The sequence below is a fragment of the Dendropsophus ebraccatus genome, chromosome 2 (genome assembly GCF_027789765.1).
Source record: "Dendropsophus ebraccatus isolate aDenEbr1 chromosome 2, aDenEbr1.pat, whole genome shotgun sequence".
Lineage (NCBI taxonomy): Eukaryota > Metazoa > Chordata > Amphibia > Anura > Hylidae > Dendropsophus > Dendropsophus ebraccatus.
In genome coordinates this window covers 61,754,728-61,779,963 of record NC_091455.1, presented here as the reverse complement: position 1 = coordinate 61,779,963, position 25,236 = coordinate 61,754,728, and the positions used below count along the sequence as shown (strand labels likewise).

The 25,236-nt window shown below is 42.2% G+C and overlaps 1 protein-coding gene across 8 annotated transcripts in view; it reads right to left on the bottom strand.

Annotated features, from left to right (window-relative positions):
* The window catches only part of CCDC178 (coiled-coil domain containing 178), a 272,005-nt gene that overhangs the window by 71,991 nt on the left and 174,778 nt on the right, over positions 1–25,236 (bottom strand). For 7 of the 8 annotated variants that reach the window (XM_069957651.1, XM_069957652.1, XM_069957653.1 and 4 more), the window contains one exon: positions 20,164–20,313. The exons of the other annotated variant lie outside the window; for it this stretch is intronic. In XM_069957651.1, the coding sequence (XP_069813752.1) occupies positions 20,164–20,313 (150 nt within the window). The remainder of the gene's footprint in view (positions 1–20,163; positions 20,314–25,236) is intronic. 8 annotated transcript variants of the gene reach the window in all.

The following is a 25,236-nucleotide window of genomic DNA, read 5'->3' as shown; positions in this document are numbered from 1 at the left end:
GATTTGTGGGGCCTGTATGTTAGTTACCCCCATAAATCCCTCCACTGTAAAAACTGCACCCCTCAAAGTATTCAAAGTAACATTGGAGGGGAAATTTTAAAATTACATTCTTCTGGCATCTTTTCCATTTTAACCCATTTTTTCCTTTAACACAGTAATGGAAATGGAACTCAATATTTATTCCACTTATTCCAATGTTTCTAGAAATCCCCCATATGTGGCCGTTTTATAGCCAATATATTAAAGGACAACTCCGGCGGGACCCCCCCCCCCAAAAAAAAAAAACACAGACACACACAGACACCATACTCACCATCCCTCCGGTGACGATCGCCACTCCATTCGCCCGCCGTCCACCTCACCATCACCTGCGTCCGCCGTCCAGCGATGTCTCTTGTTTCCGGGTCCATAAGAGAGAAAAGGCTGCCAGTGCGCTTGCGCACCGGCAGCCTTTTCATTGGCTGGAGCGCATCACATGGCTTCCAGCAAGCTCAGCCAATCAGGGCTGAGCAAGCTGGAAGCCATGTGATGCGCTCCAGCCAATGAAAAGGCTGCTGGTGCGCATGTGAACCAGCAGCCTTTTCTCTCCCATTCACTCTCAATGAAGACGCCGAAGAGGAAGAAGACCCGGACCGCCCCCCAGCTCTGACGTCACCCGTCACCAGATGCCGCCCGGGAGAAGAGGACCGTGACGACCGTAATAGGTAATGTATACATTCTTTAACTTCCGGGGTGGAGGGTCGGGGGTTGGAAAGTGGGGGAAGGGGGCCAGACCGGGTATTTAACCACATTACAAAGTTATATAACTTTGTAATGTGTGTTAAATAAGTCAAAAAAAAATTTCGTCGGAGTTGTCCTTTAAGTCACAGAGGCCTTGGGGGTGCCAAAATATTTTAGCAAGACAAGTTGACCTTTTCATTGGTACCATTCTGGGGGACAAGTGACACCCTGATCATTTTTTATTAAATTTTTTATGAGATGGTACTAATAAAAAAAAAAAAATTAGCAGCTGTTTTTCACCATTGTTTTGTACCCGTTTACTACACATCACATATGACATGCTATCGTTATTCGTCAGGTCGGTACGATTACGATCCATGTTAAATAGCTTTTGTTATAGTTTATGGCATTTATACTATAAATACTGTTTGTGCTTTTTTCTATATTTTTTAGGGGGCTGGATTAACAAAAATTTTTTATTTTGGTTAGTTTTCTATTTATTTATTTTTGTGGTGTTAATCAGGCGGGATTATTAATGTAAGAGGTTTATAGATGGGGTCATTACGGACGCGGTGATACCAAACATGTGTATTTTAGTAATAGGGGATCATTTATAATTGGGGGGTAGGGAATGTGTATATTTATTTATGTTATACAGTGGTACCTTGGTTTAAGAGTAACTTGGATTAAGAGCGTTTTGGCTTAATAGCTCACAGTTTTACAAAATTATAACTTGGTTTAAGAGCATTGCTTTGGTTTAAGAGCTCCCTGTACTGGGTGGAGGGGTAGTTGGTGAGGGGCATGGTCTGCATAGCGTGGTCTACAGCCCTGTACTCTGACCATGGAAGTCTCCCTCACCTTCCAAATCATAGTAGATCCACTTCAGGCTGGGGACAGGACTGTAGGGGTAATCTCCTCATAGCTGTACACCCTCTCTCCCCGGACAGAGAGTACATCATGTATGTACCCACATATGCCTTGCTCATTCCTTCATGCTCCCTGCAGTCATGTGTTTCCCATCCTCGCCATTATAGGGATCTGCAGTTCCATCCTGTATCTACAAACTGCTGCTGTGTTTTCAGGTTTATGCACTTACTATACATTATACACCACATGCTGATTGCTATACTGTACAGTAACTTATAATATAACATATATGACACATCCAGATGTTTCTAAATGTTTGTTTCATCTGTTCTGCATGTTATTCAGAATAATAAATCATTATTTTTGGGGTGTGGAACAAATTGTCTGCATTTCAGTGATTTCTTATGGTTAAATTTGCTTTGGTTTAAGAGTGGATTTGGATTACAAGCACAGTCCCGAAACGAATTATGCTCATAATCCAAGGCACCACTGTATTTATTTATTAAATGATTAATTAATTAACGCTTCATGGGGCAATGATCGGGGACCACCCGGTGTGGTCCCAGTAAAAGCGATTAGCCTTGCTGTGTGCCCATACAGTGGTTTATGCCCACATATTGGGTACTGTTGTACTCAGGAGAACCTGCGTTACAAATTATGGGGTGTGTTTTCTCCCCTGTTTCTCATGAAATTGAGAAATTTCAAACTAAACAAACATATTATTGGAAAAAAGTATTTTTTATTTTTACTGTCTAATTTTGAATACTCTCCTCTCATACCTGTGGGGTCAAAATGCTCACCACACCCCAAGATGTATTCTTTGAGGGGTGTACTTTCCAAAATGGGGTGACTTTTGGAGGGGTTCTATTCAGCTGACACTACAGGGGCTCTGCAAACGCACCTGGCGCTCAGAAACTTCTTCAGAAAAATCTGCACTGAAAATGCTAATTGGCGCTTCTTCCCTTCTGAGCCCTGCTGTGTGCCCATACATACAGTGGTTTATGCCCACATATGTGGTACCATTGTACTCAGAAGAACCTGCGTTACAGATTTTGAGGTGCTTTTTCTCTTATGTTGCTTGTGAAAATGAGATACTTTTATCTAAACGAATATATTATTGGAAAATTTTTATTTTCCATTTTTTACAGCCTTGGGCCATTGTTCACACAACGTATGTTTAGCATAAATCATGGCCGTTGTTGCAATTTGCAACAACGGCCGTGATTTATGCTACACATACGTTGTGTTTGAATGAATGGAATCCCGGCCGGAGCGTATACACATAGGGGGAGATTTATGAAAGGGTGTAAATATACACCCGATGTAAACTGCCCACAGCAATCAAATATACACCAAGGGAGGCATTTATTAAGTCCAGCGGTTTTTACGCCGGACGTAAAAATGCCCCCGCAGCTCCGGCGCTACGGAGATTTATGTAGAGGCGGACTGCCTCTACATAAATCCCGTGCGCGCCGTTGCGCACCTCCGAAAACCTACGCCAGCTGAGGACTGGAGTAGGTTTTCGGCGTACATTTTGGCGGAACGGATGGTAAATCGCGCGGACTCTGAGTCCGCGCCCTCCGTTCCACCCACTTTCCGCCCCCTGGCGTACTCGGCGGAAAGTGCCGATTTGCGAATATTTTATTCGCAAATCGGCCATTTGTGTATAAAAAAAATACGCAAATCGGCACTTTCCGCCGAAAATCATCCGTTCGCCGGATGATACATGTGGCCCCAAGTGTATATTTACACCCTTTCATAAATCTCCCCCATAGTGTATGCTTCGGCTAGGATTTCATCCGGCTGCACGAAAAACTGACATGTCAGTTTTCTGCGGCCGCTATTCAATGAATATCGGCCACACAGACATGTCAGTTCACACAATGGAGCGTGCAGCTCTGGCCGCACGCTCCATTATGTGCAGCGGGAAATTGGGATGGGGGTGCACACGGGTGCGTTCGCATCCGAATTCACCAGAAACCGGTACTGCTGGCTGGGATGATCCTTAGTAACACCGGCCGGATCACATGCATGTTATTTGCAGTGGGAACATGGCCTTATGGTGAATACTTTCCTCAAACACCTGTAGGGTGAAAATGCTCATTATACTCCTAGATTAATTCTTTAAGGTGTGTAGTTTCCAAAATATGGCCACTTATGGGGGTTTCCAGTATACAGTACAAGCCTTCTAAACCCACTTAAAGGGGTTATCCAGTGCCACAAAAACATGGCCACTTTCTTTCACTCTTGTCTCCAGTTCAGGTGCGGTTTACAATTAAGCTCCATTCACTTCAATGGAACTGAGCATAAAAACTCCGCCAAAGATGGAGACAAGCAGGGCCGGGACAAAGGGTAGGCCAGGGTAGGCGATGGCCTAGGGCGCCATCTAGTGGTAAATTACAGGGGGGCGCAATTGCAGTCTCTCTGAAAAATAATTTTTTTTTTTACTACAGGCTCCTGTATTCTGCCTCCTGGTGGCTGCCCCTGCGCGCTCACATACCATCAGCGCCCTCATATCCCCCTCACCTGCAGCAGCATCAGCCCTGAAGCTGCTGCAGGCTCCAGCCCTGCGCTTCTGACAGCAACCCCCGTGGATCTCATATGCCGACGGGCGGGACGGGCTCCGGCCGCTAGCAACGCCCTAAAGTAGGTGAGGAGTGCAGCTGAGTAGTAAGGCAAGCTGCCTCATGATCAGGATGGGGGGGGGGGCAATGGCAGTATGTGTCACAGGCAGGAGCACACAGACAGCGTCCTGCAGCGTCTGGGAATGATCCCTGGCTGCTGCTATTAGGGGTCACACAGAGGCTACAGGACGTGGGCTCCGGTGTGTGCTGGACCCCCTCCCCCCTGCACCATGTGATTTCCCTGCCTCTTCCTGGTGAGACTAGTGTGGCAGTCGGGACGATGGAGGAGACGGCTGCTGTGAGAGGACCAGAGCCTGCTGCTTCTGCTGCCATGGACCAGGACTACTACCCCCAGCATGCTGCTAGATGGAGTAAGTATACTGTACATGTAGTGTGTAATGTGTATGAATGTAGGTATATGATGCATGAATGTAGTGTGTGTTACATGTCCTGTGTGTAGTGTGTGGACTACTAGATGGTTTGTATCTGTATAATGTGTTTTCATGGATGTGTGTATATATATATATATATATATATATATATATATATATATATAATATTAGTGTATGTGTGTATGTGTATCAGCACTGCTGACTCCACTGTCCAGCAGAAGTGTAGCAGTGAGTGTACTGTACATAGGAGCTGCAGCCGTTCTCTGGCCTCATCAGTCCTATGTAATTGCTGCAGTTGATCAGTGATTGGCTGCAGCTCCTATGTATAGTGTATGATGATGTCACTATTTATTGAGAAAAAAATAAGGTAGTATTGAGTCCTTAGGTGGCCACTGTATGGCAGTAATATTGGTCTGTATATAGTGTATATATAGTCATTATGTGGTGGTCACTATGGCGGTAATATTGTTCTGTATATGGTATATATAGAGTCATTATGTTGCGGTCCCTGTATGGCGGTAATATTGGTCTGTATATAGCTTGTATATAAAGTCATTATGCAGCAGTCACTGTATGGCGGTAATATTGGTCTGTATACAGTGTATATAGATTCATTATGTGGCTGTCACTGTATGGCAGTACTATTGGTCTGTATATAGTGTATATAGGGTCATTATGTGGCTGTCACTGTATGGCAGTAATATTGGTCTGTATATAGTGTATATAGGGTCATTATGTGGCTGTCACTGTATGGCAGTAATATTGGTCTGTATATAGGGTCATTATGTGGCTGTCACTGTATGGCAGTAATATTGGTCTGTATATAGTGTGTATATACAGTAGAGTCATTATCTGGTGGTCAGTCTATGGCGGTAATATTGGTCTGTATATAGTGTGTATAGTGTCCTTATGCAGTGGTCAGTCTATGGCGGTAATATTGGTCAGTATATAGTGTATAGAGTCATTACCACTATAGAGTGACCGCGACATAATGACTCTCTATGTACATTATATACAGACCAATATTACCGCCATACACTGACAACCACATAATGGCTCTATATATACACTATATACAGACTAATATTACCGCATAGAGTGACCACTGTATAATGACTCTATATATACACTATATACAGACCAATATTACCGCCATAGACTGACCGCTGCATAATGACTCTATATACACTATATACAGACTAATATTACCGCATATAGTTGCTGCCACAAAATATATGTCTGTATAAAGTGTATATAAAGTCATTATGTGGCGGTCACTCTATGGCGGTAATATTAGTCTGTGTATAATACATATAGAGTCATTATGCAGTGGTCAGTCTATGGTGGTAATATTGGTCTGTATATGGTGTGTATATATAGAGTCATTATGTGGTGGTTACTCTATGCGGGTAATATTGTTGTGTATATGGTGTATAAATAGTCATTATGTGGCGGTTATGGTGTGGTGCTAATATTGGCCTGTATATAGTGTCATTATGTGGTGGTCATGGTGTGGTGCTAATATTGGTGTGTATATAGTGTCATTATGCGGTGGTCTCTCTATGGCGGTAATATTGGCCTATATATAGTTTGTTTTCTTAACGGTATGGAGGTAATATTTTGTCCTGATATAGCGATTTTTTTATTTTTTTTCCCCTTAAACAATGATCCTTTTATATTAAATGTGTTTAAAAGTGTGTATACATGTCTTTTTTATGCAGATATATAAGTGTTTTTTTGTTTTGTTTTTTCGGGGGGGGGGGGGGATGGGCGCCATTTGCCTTCTCTGCCTAGGGCACCAAAACTCCTTGTCCCGGCCCTGGAGACAAGAGCGGGGCTGTCTCTGCAAGAAAGTGGCCATGTTTTTGTAGCGCTGGATAACCTCTTTAAAAAAAAGAACTGGTCCCTAAAAAAAAATCAGTTTTGGAAATCTTATGAAAATTTGATAATTTGCTGATACATTTCTAAGCCCCGTAACACCCTAAAAAAGTAAAATATGTTTACGAAATAAAATCAGAATAAAGCGGATATATTGATAACGTGACTTAGTAACTAATTTATGTCATATGACTTTCTTTTTTTAGAAGCAGAGAATTTCAAAGTTCGTAAAGTGCAAATTTTTCAAGATATTTTGATGTTTTTCACACAAAAAGACAGTGACAGTGCCACTAACATAAAGTACCTTATGTTACTAAAAAAAACAATCTCAGAATTGCTAGCATATGTTAAAGCATCACTGAGCTATAAGCGCAAGTGAGACAGGTCAGATTTTGAAAAATTAGCCTGGTCATTAAGGCCCAATAGGCTTGGTCACTAAGGGGTTAAAGGGGTAGTTCACCCCCCCCCCCCCCTTCAAATCAACTGGTCCCATCAAGTGCCAGAAATTTGTAATTTACTTCTAATAAAAAAAAAATCTCTAGTCTTCCAGTACTTATCAGCTGCTGTGCGTCCTGCAGAAAGTTCTGCATTCTTTCCAGTCCGAAACAGCCACCTCTTTTGTGACAGGAGCTGTCCAGAGCAGTAGCAAGTCCCTATAGAAAACCTTTCCTGCTCTCAAGACTGGAAAGAATACACAAATTCCTGCAGGACATACAGCAGCTGATGATTTTTTGGGGTGAATTACCCCTTTAAGTCCGGTGACTCCATAATTTTTGCCGGCCATGTATATGTTACAGACTTACCAGCATGGCCACAAAAACAAATCTGTCACCCTTAGTAATTTCAAATACATGAGAGATCTGAGTCTAGAGGAGGAACTCTTTATCTTTTAAAGATTAATATCATCTCTACATTTCTGCATTGTTCTGTGTGATAGACTAATTAGGATCCTATGTTGCACGTATTATAGCTCTTATTGTTTATGCTTCAACACACAGTAATTATGCTTTGTAATACTCGTTGAAAGTAAGTATAGTTTACAGCTTTGTAAACACTTCCTAGTGATGACACCCTAATGATTCTTCTAAGACTGGTTAATATGGGGGGGAAAAGTGACTATGCAGAGGTACAGTCCTGCTAATGTACTAATAGCCGGAAGTGGCAACCTTGAGTTCCAACTACAAAGAAAAAAAAAAAAAAAAAAAAGAGACAAATTTGGTCAGCTCTCCTAGAACACCATTCACACTAGGCAGGAGCACGTTGCTATGGCTGAAGTTGCAAACACACAAAAACACAAAAAAATGCAACAGCTCACCGCAATGGCAAGATACAGACCCACTACAGACACTCTTCAGGATAGATCCTGTCTAGTGATGAGCGAGCATGCTCGTCCCAGCTTGGTACTAGATCGAGTATTAGGGTACTCGATGGTACTCGTTACTTGGACGAGCATCTCGCGATACTCAAGAAAATCTCATCATCCGTTTCCTGTAAGTTTGGGCGCTATTTCGCAGCCAATAAACATACAGGAGACTTTTAGGTACATCCTGCGATCACGTGGGACCCATACATGTCGATAGCAGCGATTGGTTGGCCAGAACAGATGACCCTGCCATATAAAACGTGCAGTTGGCAGTGCTCGCTATAGACGCATGCTGTGAGAGATTAGGGACAGAGCTGCTGCTTCTCAGGGCCCTATGAAGTGCTCAGTGTACTCTTTTTTTATTTTGAGGCTGGTGGTCCTACTGTACTACATTGGATTGCTGGGATTTGTAGTACACCTGAGTGAGTATCTAGGTCCAGCTACTACCACATTGTACCGTACAGCCCCCCCTAAACTAGTGGGTACTACACTGTATTGCTGGGATTTGTAGTACACCTGCATAAAACTTCACTGCTCATTGTAAGGGGGTATCACAGAGTGTGTATCTAGGTCCAGCTACTACCACTTATACCGTACAGCCCCCCTAAACTAGTGGGTACTACACTGTATTGCTGGGATTTGTAGTACACTACCCCTCAAGTGATGATCCCTTTGCATGAGACAATTGCCAGATCCTCAAGGATCAAACTCAAATTCAAAATCAAAACAGCGGTGGGGGGATAGGTGGTGAGTCACATTATGCAGGGAATGTTACCCCAAATGTTGCAGTCAAATTGAAAATCGAAAGGGTGGTGGGGGTAGAAGTGAGTAGTTACATTATGCAGGGAATGTTACCCCAACTGCTACAGTCAAGTTGAAAATCAAAAGGGTGCTGGGGGTAGAAGGCTACTTGTTGGCTACTGCTGGGCCTTAACTTGCATCCATGTTGACTACTGGTGTGCCTGCCCTTGCCTCCTTGTTGCTGGGCCCTCAACTGGCATCCATGTTGACTACTGGTGTGCCTGCCCTTGCCTCCTTGTTGCTGGGCCTTAACTGGCATCCATGTTGACTACTGGTGTGCCTGCCCTTGCCTCCTTGTTGCTGGGCCTTAACTTGCATCCATGTTGACTACTGGTTTTGGGCAACACAGATTACTGGGTGTTCACCCTCCTGGACCCTCAGTACAAACCAAACTTTTCCACTGTCATTCCTGCCGAGGAACGCAGTATAAGAGTGAATCAATATCAACAGGCCCTGGTGCAGAAGCTGAAAATGTACTTCCCATCTGACACCACTAGCGCCAGAATACGTAGTTCTGTAGGTCAAAGAGCGGGGGAGAGGAGCGGTGGAGCAGGCAGCTTGTTAAGGGGCAGGGGAACCCTCTCCAAGGCCTTTCGACAGTTTCATGGCACCCCAGCAAGACTATGTCAACCGTCCCCAGTCTACACAGAGTAGGGGGGAAGCCGTCAGGAAGATGGTGAGGGAGTACCTTGCTGACCATACCAACGTCCTTCCCGATCACTCTACCTACAACTACTGGGTTGCAAAGCTGGATACGTGCCCGAACTGGCGCTTTACGCCTTGGAGGTGCTGGGCTGCCCTACCGCTAGCGTGTTGTCAGAGCGTGTCTTCAGTGCAGCTGGTGCCATCATCACTGATAAGCGTACCCGCCTGTCAACTGACAGCGCTGACAGGCTGACGTTTATAAAAATGAACAAAGCCTTGATTTCACCTGAATTCAACTGTCCACCCGGGGAAAGCAGCTCAACATGAAGATTCTTGTTATCTCCTCTCCTCCTACTCCTCCATCAATTCTCAGCCAACAGCAAAGTCTTCTTCCGCCATGCAGTGTCTGGCCTAATTATTGGGAGGCTCAATTGCCGGAGGTCTCTCACCTGTCTCCGTGCGGTCCGATCAGTGATCTGCTGCACTAAGCCTGCACAGTCAGGCTCAATGAGCAGATCGCCGATAACACTGATCAATGCTATGCCTATGGCATAGCAATGATCAGTGTATAAAATAAAAGTATGTATGTACAAGTCCCCCAAAGGGACTTCAAATGTATAAAAATAAAAATAAAAACACCAACACACAACCCCAAAACCCCTCCCCCAATAAAAGTTTAAATCACCCCCCATTTCCCATTATATAAACAAAACATACAAAAATAAATAAACATATAATATACCGTAGTGTGCATAATTGTCCGATCTATTAAACTATAACAAGCGTCATTGCGAGCGGTGAACGGCGTACACGAAAAGAGGGAAAAAAGTGGCCGGATTACCAATTTTATGTTACATTATATATAAAAAAAAAATAATAAAAAGTGATCAAAAGGTCTGATCTTCACAAATATGGTATTAATATAAACTAGAGATCATGGCGGAAAAAATTACACCCCATACAGCCCCGTAGGTAAAAAACTAAAACCGTTATAAGCGTCACAATAGGCCCATTTTATTAATATTTAATTGCCAAAAAAAAGGATTTCATTAAAAAAATATATATAACATTAGAGAATCTGTGTAAACCTGCATATGGTTGTGTTCGGACTGACCTATAGAGTAATACTATCATGTCGCTTTTACCATATAGTGCATTACGTAGACACAGGAACCCCCCAAACGTTACCATATTGCATTCTTTTTTCACCTATTTATATCTTCATAAATAATATATTTGGGATTCCGTTATACATGTTATGGTAAAATGAAAGACGCCATTATGCCAAACATTCGGGATCGGATGTTCGGATGCTCGAGGTTCGCTCATCTCTACACACGACCTTCCCTCTACCGAACCTGAGTCCCCTGCAAAAATGCTCGAGTCTCCCATTGACTTCAATGGGGTTCGTTACTCGAAACGAGCACTCGAGTATCGGGAGATATTCGTTTCGAATAACTAGCACCCGAGCATTTTAGTACTCGCTCATCAATAATCCTGTCCTATTTTTGTCCAGAATTCTGACACAAACGCCCCCATAGAAGCCTATGGGAGCGACAAAATTCTGGACGCTTTCCTGAATTTCGGAATGGTTGCCTGCAGGGTTCGCTTTAAGCTGAGCAGTGCACAGCCGCATAGCTAAAAAGAACATCCAAGTATAAAGAGATTATAGAATTCAGGTATAGATAGAGAAGTGCAAAGCAGTGTCTATCCACATGAGCCCAAGTGAATCAATATACAAAAAACGCAGAATCACTGTCACACTAGTGTTTTTGGGGTAAATAAATACCATGGGGGAGATTTATCAAACTGGTGTAAAGTAGAATTGTCTTAGTTGCCCCCAGCAACCAATCAGATTCCACCTTCCATTTTATAAAGAATCTGTGAGGAATGAAAAGTGGAATCTGATTAGTTGTTAGGGGGAACTAAGACAATTCTACTTTACACCAGTTTGATAAATCTCCCCCCATGTTTTAAATATTGTGAGTGTTGCAGTGTTTTTACATAGACAGATACGTATCAGGATAAGTACATTATCAACAAGTATGAGGATGTGATTTTTTTTTTGTTACTTAAATCTATCTGTCCTCCATTCTGCTGAGTGGAAAAGTTTTGTTGCACATGCATTTGCACATTCTTAAAATATGTATATCTGAAATTATTCCAGCCAAAATAATACAGAATTCCTACAGCATCCTCAATGCCTCCTTTATCTTATTATGTGCCTGACATATTATTTCAATTTAACATATGTGGGGTCAATTTATGCTGAATAGTTATTAGAAGCCATGATAACAAAAGTCATTACACTGCAGTTCCGTTTTGACAGTAAAAATTTCTGCAACATTATCACAAATCCTCCTGCATTAGTGCAATGATCCTTACTATAGTTTCATATTAGAATGAAAAGGCCGCTCTAGCATACTTGATAAAAAACTTCTTCCAGGCTCGTATTTTATACTTGTGTGTTTTTGAAATTTGTCACATTTTCCAAGAGTCTGTTTTCTAAGAATAAATAAAAAAAAAAAAAACTATATTAACCAATTCCTGCCTGCTTATTTAAAGGGAACCTGTCACCCCCCGTGCCGGGGTGACAGGCTCCCGACCCCCCCCGTTAGAGCCCCCTATACTCACCTAATCCCGCCGGGTCCCGCTTCTGGAGGTGGTCGGGTGACGGAGATCTCAGCCGCTGCAGCCCGGCGCGCGCTGAGAGATGAGTCCAACACCCATAGAGAATGACGGAGCGCTGGACTCTCCTGTCATTCTCTATGGGTGTTGGACTCATCTCTCAGCGCGCGCGCCGGGCTGCAGCGGCTGAGATCTTCATCACCTGACCACCTCCAGAAGCGGGCCCAGGCGGGATTAGGTGAGTATAGGGGGCTCTAACGGGGGTCGGGAGCCTGTCACACCATCTTATGACGTCAAGCTTCCATGACAACGTGCCAGTACAAGATGCATTGTACTAAATATTTACCCATTAGGAGATAGAGCTTCCTGCTCTGTCCTCTTACCTTCCTGTCTCCAGTGCTATACAATACAATGTAGTTATAGGAGAAGTGACTGTCCAGAACTCAGTGGGGGTGGATCCTCAGCACTCCCATCCTTAGGGTCCTATTACACAGAGCGATTTTTAACGATTAACGATAAACGATCGTTAACCTGAAATCGTTCACCATAATACACAGAACTACGATCATTACTACAGTGGTTATTGCAATAGTTACTATGATCGTTTATTCTTTCTGATCCCAGCAAAACAATGAACAATGTGCAATTACACTGAACGATGAGTAAAAAAATGCGGAACTTGAGCGAACGAATGTGGAATTACAGCGAACGATTAACGATAATTTTAGGTTCAGATCTAAATCAACGATCAACGACATATGAACGATTTTTCGATCACTGCCTGCAATTACACAGAACCATTATTGTTTAAATCCGAACGATATAACGATTTTTTACACGATAATCGTCCCGTGTAATAGGGCTCTTACTGGAACTCCAGACTTTTACAGTTCCCGATATTACATTGTACAACAGTGGAGACAGGAAGGTAGGACGACAGAGCATGACCTAATGCATAAATATTCTGTGTACAGCAGAGTGTCGGCACAGAGGAGAATAGTAGCAGGCTGGGGATACAGCATAGTTGACAACCCAAATATCCTGGGGGTTTCCAATAAGGCAGGTTCATCCAGTGCTGTCTGCTCCACACGTCTGTGGGATCCTGAGTCGGTGACCGGGGATCAATAACACTCTGTTCCGGAGATAGTGGTGGATTTGCAGTCAATGGGTAGTAAATCTACAGCGGATTTGCTTCCATACATACATCTGCTGGATGAAATCTGCTGCCAGCACAAGACTTGAATGTACCCTTATAATCAATGTCCCCAGTAAAGCAAATAATTCAACAATCAGTAGCTTTCTGCTCCATCTTGTAGACTTTACACCTGACTACATGTAGCTTTTATCATTACTTCAATATCCATAATGACAAAAATTTCTTTGTAGTTAAGATATGTAACCAATATGACCAGCTATTATTCTGCTCATGCATGAATAATAATTCAGGAGACATGGTTGAGGGATTTTTAAAGACATCCAGTTTACGCCAGATTATGTAGGCCAAATGCTCCACAATATATACAACAATTTATCGCTTTAGAAAATGAATTTATTCAGAGCGATAATATTTTGAGGCCATAACCATAATATAAAATTCTTTTCTAAAAATTACTAAGACACAGCGAAATTCCTTTAACATGTCACATTTACAGGACAGAAATTCATGCTTGTATTGAATTTTGCAAGATTAAAATGAGAAGCCTAGGCAAACTAGATGAATGATTCTCCTGCGGGGAAGCCTCACAATAAATTGTGCTGGTTTTTTTGCTGCACACAGTTGTACACTTGTACTTTTTTTTTCAGAATTCTTTTTCACCTACACAATTCGTCTTGTTGGAGCTCTAACATTATATTTTAATCATTTTTTGTTTTAACTTGAAATTTTTATTAAATTTTAAAAATTTAAACAATGAACAGTCAAAAGGGCCAGCAAAAAAATAAAATTAGAACAAAACAAAATATATACATGCCATCGATATTAGGACTCAAACGATAGAGGAAGTTCATTGAAAGTATGAAGAAGTCAATCCAGGGTTGCCAACACTGGTGTATTTTTATTGTAGATAGTTGAGAAGGGGGCAAAGTAGTTTTATAGTGACGCTTTGAATTGACTTGCCTAACAACATCATTTAGACAGGGAGGAGTAGGCAGCTTCCAAGATTGTGCCAAGGACAGTCTGTCAGCAATTAGAATGTGATGGATAACAGTCCTTACGGAAGAAGGCAATGTATTTAAGTGGAGGTCTAGGATTGCAATTGAAGGATCCTTTGCAAATTGACTAAGATTTAATTGTGAACAAAGTTGAAAAATTGTATCCCAAAATTGGGTTATATTGGGGCATGACTACTACAAATGAATTTGAGTAGCAATTTGCCCACAACCTCCCTAGGTCATAGATATGGGTAAGGCCATTTGAAAAGGAATTTATGGAAGCTAGTTAGTTTTATAGGTCTGGGAGCCCACATTTGCTTTTGTACAAAATGTCTAATTTGTATGTGCTAGAAGTATAAAAGGGTAGAGGGGATATGATGGGGGACATCTGAAAATTGGATTAGTTTGGAAGAATTGTAAAAATCTGCAATAGTATGGAAACCAGCATTAGACCAGGTGTTATGGTCTAACTTAGGTATAATCATTTTAGAACGGATTCTTAAAAAGATGTAACCCCTGTTTACCAATCATTCAATTTTCCAGAGGTGAAGAGATATTGATTGTAATGTGACACTGGGAGTAGGGATGTTAAGTACGGAAGCAATGGGGCCAATGTTGACTGTCAGGTGTATTCCAACATATAGAAAGTTGGTCAAGTATTGCAGCAATGTTGTATGTTGATAAGTTCGGCATCCCAGGACTCCATTTTTAAGTCTTCTGAAAAGCAATGATTTTGCTACTTTGGCACTTTTGGCATTTCATATAAATTTTAGGACATTTTGGAGTTGAGAAATTTAGAAAGATATATTTTTACTATGCTGATTTTTGCTATCTGTGATCATGGAAATTTGAATAGTCTGGAACATCTTGTAAGGGTTTTTATAAAATTATTATAATTAATTGTTATAGTTTGTGATCAAGAGGGTCAATTTCAGATGGGGCCCAAGAAATTGAATTTAGAGAGCTGGGAATGTATGGATGGAGAAATATAAAGTTGGTATATAGACAGTTTGTAATAAGAAACTTTGGAATAATCAGTTATGAGATCCATTATTTCTGGGAGTGACAGATTAGCAAGAAATTGTCTGTGAATAGACCGATCTTAGATTCTTGTTTAATTTTTATGCCAGTGATGTGAGGAGAGATTCTTAACCTTTCTGCAAAAGGTTCTATACATACATGAGTGGGGAGAGGGGACAACCTTGCCGGGTACCGTGAGCAGTGGCGGTCTTTGGCACCAAGCCCCCAACATCCAGGGGGAACCCCACGCCCCGCTCTTGTGCTTAATACCGCTGGACAGGGCCGCTGCCCCGCTCACTGCTGCCATCTGAATTGTAACTATGAGCACTCATAATGAGCGCTCATAGTTACATGCAGCAGCCCTGACAGGGCGGGAGACATTGGCTCCCTTCCTGTCAGTCACTCTTGTGGCTGCAGGAAGGGTTTTCCCTGTGGTCACAAGTGGCAGCTTTGTCCTTGTGGTGCCAGCGCTCCAGTGACATCACTGGAGCATCGGAGCCAGGACAAGGGGAGTGCGGCCTCTTGTGATCGCAGGGAAAACCCTTCCTGCGGCCACAAGAGTGAAGAGAAGAGGAGACGCCCGGACCCAGGTGAGTATAAGTGTTTGTTTTATTGTGTTATATACTATATGGGAGGGGGAGCACACAGGGGTCTGTTTAACTGGGGGAGCGCACATCGGGGGTCTATATAAATGGGGGAGCACACAGGGGGGGCTATATAACAGGGGGAGCACACAGGGGGGCTATAGACTACTGGGGCTTCACAGAGGGGGCTATATACTACTGGGGGAGCACGCAGGGGTCTATATACTACTGGTGGGGCACACAGGGGGTCTATATACTACTGGGGGAACATACAGGGGGTCTACACTACCGTTCAAAAGTTTGGGGTCACCCAAACAATTTTGTGTTTTCCATGAAAAGTCACACCTCTTCACCACCATACGTTGTGAAATGAATAGAAAACAGAGTCAAGACATTGACAGGGTTAAAAAAAATGATTTGTATTTGAAATAACATTGTTTTTACATCAAACTTTGCTTTCGTCGAAGAATCCTCCTTTTGCAGCAGTTACAGCATTGCACACCTTTGGCATTCTAGCTATTAATCTGTTGAGGTAAGCTGGAGAAGCAGCTCCCACAAGTTGGACTCCCAAAATTGAGTGATAGCCTTCCTTATTCAGAATCCCTTTTACCCTGTACAAATCTCCCACCTTACCAGCACCAAAGCAACCCCAGACCATCACATTACCTCCACCATGCTTAACAGATGGCGTCAGGCATTTTTCCAGCATCTTTTCATTTGTTCTGCGTCTCATAAACGTTCTTCTTTATGATTCAAACACCTCAGACTTGGATTCATCCGTCCGCAACACTTTTTTTTCAGTCTTCCTCTGTCCAATGTCTGTGTTCTTTTGCCCATCTTAATCTTTTTCTTTTATTGGCCAGTCTCAGATATGGCTTTTTCTTTGCCACTCTGCCCTGAAGCCCAAAATCCCGCAGCCGCCTCTTCACTGTAGATGTTGACACTGGTGTTTTGCGGGTACTATTTAATGAAGATGCCAGCTGGGGACCTGTGAGGCGTCTGTTTCTCAAACTAGAGACTCTAATGTGCTTATCTTCTTGCTTAGTTGTGAAACGCGGTCTCCCACTTCTTTTTCTACTTTGGTTAGAGCCTGTTTGTGCTGTCCTCTGAAGGGAGTAGTACACACCGTTGTAGGAAATCTTCCATTTCTTAGCAATTTCTCACATGGAATAGCCTTTATTTCTAAGAACAAGAATAGACTGTCGAGTTTCAGATAAAAGTTCTCTTTTTTCTGGCCATTTTGAGCGTTTAATTGACCCCACAAATGTGATGCTCCAGAAACACAATCTGCTCAAAGGAAAATCAGTTTTGTAGCTTTTGTAACGAGCTAGACTGTTTTCAGATGTGTGAACATGATTGCACAAGGGTTTTCTAATCATCAATTAGCCTTCTGAGCCAATGAGCAAACACATTGTACCATTAGAACACTGGAGTGATAGTTGCTGGAAATGGGCCTCTATACACCTATGTAGATATTGCACCAAAAAACAGACATTTGCAGCTAGAATAGTCATTTACCACATTAGCAATGTATAGAGTGTATTTGTTTAAAGTTAGGACTAGTTTAAAGTTATCTTTATTGAAAAGTACAGTGCTTTTCCTTCAAAAATAAGGACATTTCAATGTGACCACAAACTTTTGAACGGTAGTGTATATACTACTTGTGAGGCACACAGGTGTTCTATATATAACTGGGGGAGCACATCGGGGTCTGTATACTACTGGGGCAACACACAAGGGGTCTATATAATACTGGTGGGGAACACAGGGGGTCTATATACTACTGGGGGAACCACACAGGGGGTTTATATACTACTGGAGGAGCACACAGGGGTCTATATCCAAGTGAGGGAGCACACAGGAGGTTTATATCCAAGTGGGGGAGCACACAGGGGGGCTAAATACCCCTGAGGGAGCACACAGGGGGCCTATATACTAGTGGGGGAGCACACAGGGGGTATATACAACTGGGGGCAGCACACAGGGGGTCTATATACAACTGGGGCAGCACACAGGAGGTCTATATACTTCTGGGGGAGCACACGGGGGGTATATACTACTGGGGGCAGGACACAAGGGGTATATACTATTGGTGGCAGCACACAAGGAGTATATCTTACTGGCGGTAGCGCACAAGGGGTATATACTACTGGGGGCAACACACAACGGTCTATTGTTTTGGAACGCGTGTCGAGGGGGGGGGGGGGGGCAGACATAACTTTGCTTGGGGCCCCCAGAAATGCCAAGACCGCCCCTGACTGTGAGAGATACTAAAGGAAAATTATAAGAAGCCTGATGAGAGTAATCTAACTGATGGAGTGTTTTTAATTTTTATTAAGGTTTTTTTTTATTATTATTATTATTTTAAAGTGTCACTGTTGTTATAACTTTCAAAATCTAAATCAGCAAAAGCTATACTTAATTGTAGGGATGGTCTGAACCGAGTTCTGCTCGGGTTCGTACGAACCCGAACTCTCGCCAATGATTCCCGCTGTCTGCCCTCTCCGTGGAGAGGGTGGATACAGCAGGAGTACCGCCTGGAAAACTGGGATACAGCCATTGCCATAGGCTGTATCCCAGTTTTCCAGGCGGGCCTCCCGCTGTATCCACCCACTGCACGGAGCGGGCAGACAGCGGGAATCTGATGCCGAGCGTTCGGGTTCATACGAACTCGAACCTCGGCAGTTTTGGACCATCCCTACTTAATTGTATCCAGGTCCAGTCTCCTAAAGGCAGCTTTTTAGTCTTTTTAGTCTAAAGCTTGTTGGAAAAAAAAGAGACTAAACAAAGAATTCCTGGGCAGTACAGAGTGTTGCAGCTCAATGGTTCCGTCAATCAAATCATCGATGCCCTCCCTGTGCGCGAGTTATGAGTTATAATGACAGTAACACTTTATAAACTTTTTTTACACTTATTAAGTCTCCCTAGGGGACTTTTATAAGAAATCTTTATAAAGCTTATACTGATCAATGCAAGCTCTATTATCAGATTGTCAAGTGGGTAGCACAGATGTATGCCAGTACACATATTTCACAGCAGCAACCACACAAACTGAACCTACTAAATGCCACAATTGCTATTGATCACATCACTTAAGAGGTTAAATGACTGACATTGCTGTGATCACTCATGTCAGTCATTGACTGTGAGTACTGGCAGCTGATAGCAGCTGGTATTCACAGACTATACAGTGAGCCCTCATGACAACTGAACATAAAGCCTGCAGAACTGAACTGATGAAAAATGCCCCATAAAAATTATAGAATGGGCAGAAGTAGTGCTACCCATGTACACATACATGACAGCTTATCCTGAGACATTACCTAAAATGACAGGTATCCTTTAAAGGCTATGGACACCCTATTGTTGAATAAGGTGTGTGAATGTGGTATATGAATAATATAAGGAAATGAAATAGAGAAACAAGATAAATAATAACAAGATGCATTGTTGTGCAAATGGTTGGTATGTGATTATTGTCAATTGGCCCACACCAGTGACACAATGTCCATGTTTCCAAGTAGGAAATCGTATAGAGAGGGGTAAACGGGAAATTCATTGTAATCATTTATACTGTATACTGATACAGAATACAGTATATGTTTATCTGTACAAAATGTATCCACTTTAGAACTTGGGTGATATAGAAAAGCAACATATACATTTACTAAGGAATCTAATATGTGCAACTATTCTAATGGGGATTGGTGTGTATTTTGTTCCAATATCTTGTGACTGATTTATTAACATGTAGCACTGCCATAGTAAATGTATTGAATTAAAAAGGCGCAAAAAAGGCACAAATTGAAAAAATTGCGCAGTTTTATTCACCTGGTACTGACCAGGCGTAAGCCTGCGACTGTTTATGCAACATTTTAAAAAGTCACAAATGATAAATTGGGCCCTTATCCCAGATTATGCGAACTTTTGGGTGAATATTTAAAACAGGCAGATTAAAAAAAAGTTGCATCTAAAAAATATTCACCTGTCGAATACTGGTTCATAAATAGAACTTAGACCAAAAATGGGTGAAAAATGCAATTATTCACCGAAAATTAGGCGCAAACCCCTTAATGAATGTCCCCCAATGTGTCCTAAATAATTCTACAGTGTGATTCCTTATTGTCTTAAAGGGAACCTGTCACCCCCCCTGCCGGGGTGACAGGCTCCCGACCCCCCGCTACAGCCCCCTATACTCACCTGATCCCACCGGGTCCCACTTCTGGACCCGGTCGGGTCACGGAGATCTCAGCCGCTGCAGCCCGACACGTGCGCTGAGAGTCCAGCGCTCCGTCATTCTCTATGAGCGTTGGACTCATCTCTCAGCGTGCACACCGGGCTGCAGCGGCTGAGATCTCCGTGACCCGATCGGATCCAGAAGCAGAACCCGGCGGGATCAGGTGAGTAAAGGGGGCTGTAGCGGGGGGTCGGGAGCCTGTCACCCCGACACGGGGGGTGACAGGTTCCCTTTAAGAAGCTGTTCCCCTTACCTGTAAATAATCTCTCAGTGTCGCCTCCATGTTTATCCTGTTCTCATAGTTGACCATTAGCTTGTCTTTTTCATCCAAGCAGCTGGTTTGCAGCATTTGATACTCCTTGGCTAATGCAACATTCTCCTTGAGTACTGCATCCAAGGCTTTCTGCAATATAAAAGAAATACATAAGATTTATTATAGAAAATCCTGTTATCTAAAATACCTATTTAAACCTGTGTTTACATGTTGAAATTTGGTTGCAGAACACAAGTGTTTTAACAAAAACAAACAAACAAACAAAAAAACCCAACAGTATCTGACTTATTTTTATCTGTCATCCCTTTTTAGAATTTTTAACAATTAATTAATAAATTTGTTATTTTAAGAAAACATGCATGTCGGAGATCTTTTTTTCTATTGTGAACCATATTATTGTTCCTAAGTAAAAACTTATGCCTATTTTACCACAATTAATCTTCACTTGAGAAATACTGACTGGAAAGAAGAAGCCTTTATTCCAACTACCTTCCATTCAGGCATGAAGAATCAATAGCGACTCCCCTGGACCAGGAGCAATCAACAAGAAAGATGGTGCATCAGACTGTCCATATACCATTCCTCACAAAAAAAAACACAGATTTTTGTGCACTTTCCACACCAGGCACACCATATACATTTCCCAACAGATAACCCAAAAGAATGTTACTTGCAGTAGCTTTTACATATTTCCCTAAAATGTTCCCAAAAAACCTTGAAGGGGACCTATCAATTACACCTAACTATATACAGTACAAAAGCTTATGCAGGATTATTAGCAATGGACTCACATCTTTATCTAGTGTACCTAGGGCCAGCATTAGCACTTGGTGAACCTGGGAAAGTTCCAGGACCCCCTACCTCTGGGGGGGCCCGTGCAGGAGGGGGGCCCCGGTGAGAAGGTAAGAGCGTGTGTCCTTCTGCTTAACCTTATGTACTGCAGTCTGTAAGTGACCCAATGGTTACTTACATGCTGCAACACAAAAAAGGGTTAACAAGCAGAAGACAGAGATCTCAGCTTCACTGCTCTGATAACCTCTGACCTCTGTTCTCCAGCTGGCAATCAAGTAGAAATGTGCAGAGCTCCGTGCAGAGGTCAGGGGTTAACAGTGCACCAGCATTAAACTATATATATATACACATACATATATACACACGCAGTGCTTTGTGTTGTGCTTAGGGGAGGGGGGCCCCTTAAAACATTTTGCTATGGGGCCCTGTGAATCCTAGCTACGCCCCTGCCTAAATCATAATACAAATCTACACCTGCTGTCGAGTGCCTGCACCAGAGGCAGGGGTGGACAGCTTTACTAAGAGGTGTGCACCTGAGAAAAGGGGGCAGGGCTTTACCTAAGACTGGTGTACGAGTGTGCCAGCCTTGATAAATGTCCCCCAAAAAGTTGACAAGTGCTTTTTAAATACTAACACCCACCGGCAGACCTCTTCCACAGCTTATGGTAAGGCAACATAATATATTCTTATTTAAGGAGGTAGCCTTGATGCAATACCTATGACCCATACCAATACACAACCATGCCAACAACCCTTCTAATTTTCCCGCCCTACCTACCCCAAATACATAAGTTTATATAATTTTTAAGATGTGTGATCTCATACCAAGAATGACGGGGAGCTCTTAATGTTAATGTTATTCTGTTATTTGAAGAATCAGGTAAAAGGAACATGATGTCCACATACAAGAAGAAGCTAATTTCATAACTAAAGTTAAACAAAAGGCTTTAAATGTGATATCTAATGAGATAATAAGACTCAAATGCTGCTTGAACTACCAACAATCTGCTTTTCATTCCTCTTGTTACACTTAATGCTGCACATGATTCATTAGTAAGCTACACCGATCCACTTGGTTACTCAAGTCATTTTACCAAGCAGAGGACCAAGCCACAGGAAACAAAAGCCTTTTAAAAAGCCCTCAACCCAATAAGTATGACAGTCAATCAGTGGGATTTATCTTCTTATTTCCCAACGGTTGCAACATATAAAGATGTGAAAATAATAATAATACAACAAGCTAAAATGTACAGCTAAGTATCCTGACTTGATTATACCAGTGCTTGTATTATCTGAGCGAAGCAATAGTCGAAAGTAATTGACCAATGTTACAAATTTAACATTGTTGCCTTTTTTTTTTTCTTTTTGCTTCTAAGCAGTTCTATAATAGATAGGGCCATGTCTTTATAGTTGATCCAGCACAGACATGTCTGCTACTGAGTATCCAACACAACTTCCTCAGCACAATGCCATTGATTTTAGTGACCCCTTGTTTATAATAGACATCTGAGTAATCACAGATTGCTGCAAATACAATCGCAGCTACAAAAGCTAAAGGATGCACAGCCTAATCTCCAGGAAAATTTCAACGGGGTGCTCAACCTCTATATGTATGAGAGGGTTTGTGGTGAGTTACTCTTATTTTTTCTGCGCCATTGCCATGATGACACTGAACAAGACCACTATACAACAGCTTTGTCTGAAGCTTGAATAAGGTCAAGGTCTATAAAAGTATCTGGAAACCAGTGATACTCCAAGAGTACAGTTTTTACCACTGCAGTCTCACATGCATCTATGATTTATTAGATGTTGATTGGATTTTCTGTTTAAAATGTGGCACTATAATGCTTTATTAGGCTGGGTTCACACTGAGCAGCGAATTTTCGCCGGATTTCGTAGCTCGTACCCGTTTACGGCCGCGTGCCTCTCCGCCCGTGCCATAGACACCATTCTATGCATGGGCGGATTCTGCATTCCGCCGAAAGAATTGACACCTCAATTCTTTCGGCGGAATGTGGAATCCGCCCGCCAATAGAATGGTGTCTGTGGCACGGGTGGAGAGGCACGCGGCCGTAAACGGGTACAAGCTACGGGTTCTGTAGTGTGAACCCAGCCTTAGACCAAAATGGAAGTGGAAGTGTGGTAGTTGTTGCTGAAGCTACTTTGTGACACTTAATAAAAACTCATGTCATACAAACATATAGTCTATTTTAAAAGAAATATACTCCTAAAACTTGGTACAACTTGATTTTTGATTTTGTTAAACCTACCTGAGAAACAGGGAGATTGATTTGGCTTCAGTACCCTACAGCTGCCAGGTACAGCTCTCAAACGCTGTGCCCATCAGACTCTAGTGGTGTGGCAACTTCAAAATCTTGATCTTTAATCATCCGTCCCAGCACCCCGTAACTAGGAATAAGGGTGGAGCCGCAGTGGCATGTAGTCGCACTTCCTTCCCCTCTTCCCAGCCACTCCCGCTTGATTGGCAGCCTGAGCTCTGGAAGACGTAATGCAAAGCACACTGCTCAAGCTGCCGATCAAGCATAAGTGACAGAGAAGAGGGCAGAGGCAGTGTTAAGTGCATGCCAATGCAGCTTCACCCTTACTGGGCACTGGGACAGATGATTAAATATCAAGATTTTGAAATTGCTACCTGCTAGAGTCTGGCATCAGAGAGCTGTGCCCAGCAGCTCTCTGTGAATGGGACCAGGGAGCGGTGCTACAGTTTACTAGTGAGTTTACTAGTTTGTTATGTTCTCCCCCCCCCTCCCCCCCATTTAATTTTAGTGTTTTTGGGACTTCTCCTTTAAATTATGAATGGTGGATTATATGTGTTTTTAAGGTTAACAGGGTCAATGTTGCTTCTTACACCACCAAATCCTGAGTGTGTTTTGCCGTTTGTTTTAATGGAGAAATGCAACAGGGAGAACTGCATGTAAAATTGTACAATTCCTACAACTGCTTAGAAACACTCCAACATTTACAAACACAAAGATCCAAAGTTATCAAAGGGTGTAAATTAGAAGGTGGTATAACCTGCCTATAACAATCAGCTTTCATTTTACTAGAGCTGAAACCGAGGCTGTGATTGGTTGCCATGGGCAGGTTACACCAGTTTTCTATTTTACACTTTGCTAAATGTGAGTCAGTCTGTTTCCATTCGTATACTATTCCTGCAGTTAATGTAAAATACCATTTAGAATATCCATTTACTACCATTACCAATGTCCTGACAAGTTTAATATATGGTAAACATAGATCTACTCCATTGTTTGATTCTGCCCATAGGCTGTTATACATTATTAGGGATCCTATGCAATATTCACATTAATACAAATCTCCCTGGTGATAGTGGCTTATATACTACTCCTACATGGATGCATCCCACTACTTATCTCCACCTAGGGGGGCTACTCTATAATCTGTAACCCTAGGCTATGTTTTATATCCTGTTCCATTATTACCCATCCATATACAGAGGCAGCTCTTATGTAATACATTCATATATCTGTAGGTGGCCAACAAAAGGACCAACCAGGAATACTTTTCAGCTGTTAATTTTATAATTTTTACCGCTCTTTACAATCTTTTTAAACCTCAAGCACTAAATAGTTTTGATATTCGTGTTCACCTTGTTCAAAAACATCTAAAACTATAAATTCGACAGAATCCGTGTCCTAACTACTCAGCGCAGCACAGCACAATATGTAAATGGTGCATAAGCTGTTTGGTTGGTTTAAAGTATCAGGCAAACTTCTATAATTTAGATCATTCTTCAAGGACTCAATAGACTAAGAACAAACTAAACAAGCAGCTAGTGGGATAAAATATAGACTGAACGACAAGAACCAGTCTGTGTCCTCCGCTCACCTTCAAGTAGTCTAAAGCCGAGCATGGGAATATATTAAGTAGGAGCATTAATATTTTGATAAGAGTAGGAGGGAAGAAAAATGTCAACCGAACTCCGCAGAATGCAAGGAATAAATTAAATACAAATGTTCATTTTTCCTGCCCCTTTTAATCTTACTGACGTATTCAAACTATTGGACATGTACTGTAACTGAATATCTCAACTGTACCTGAAGAAATAATGGAGCGTGTCCCAGCAGTAAAACAGAACTGCACTAAACTGATGAGTTTAACCCAGCAGAAAGAGCGGCTGTAAACATGACAAATGCCTGCTATTGATTTCAGGTTTAATTACTCTGTGCAGCACTGACAAAGCCCATCAGATGTTGTTGTGAAGTGTAAATGGAACAG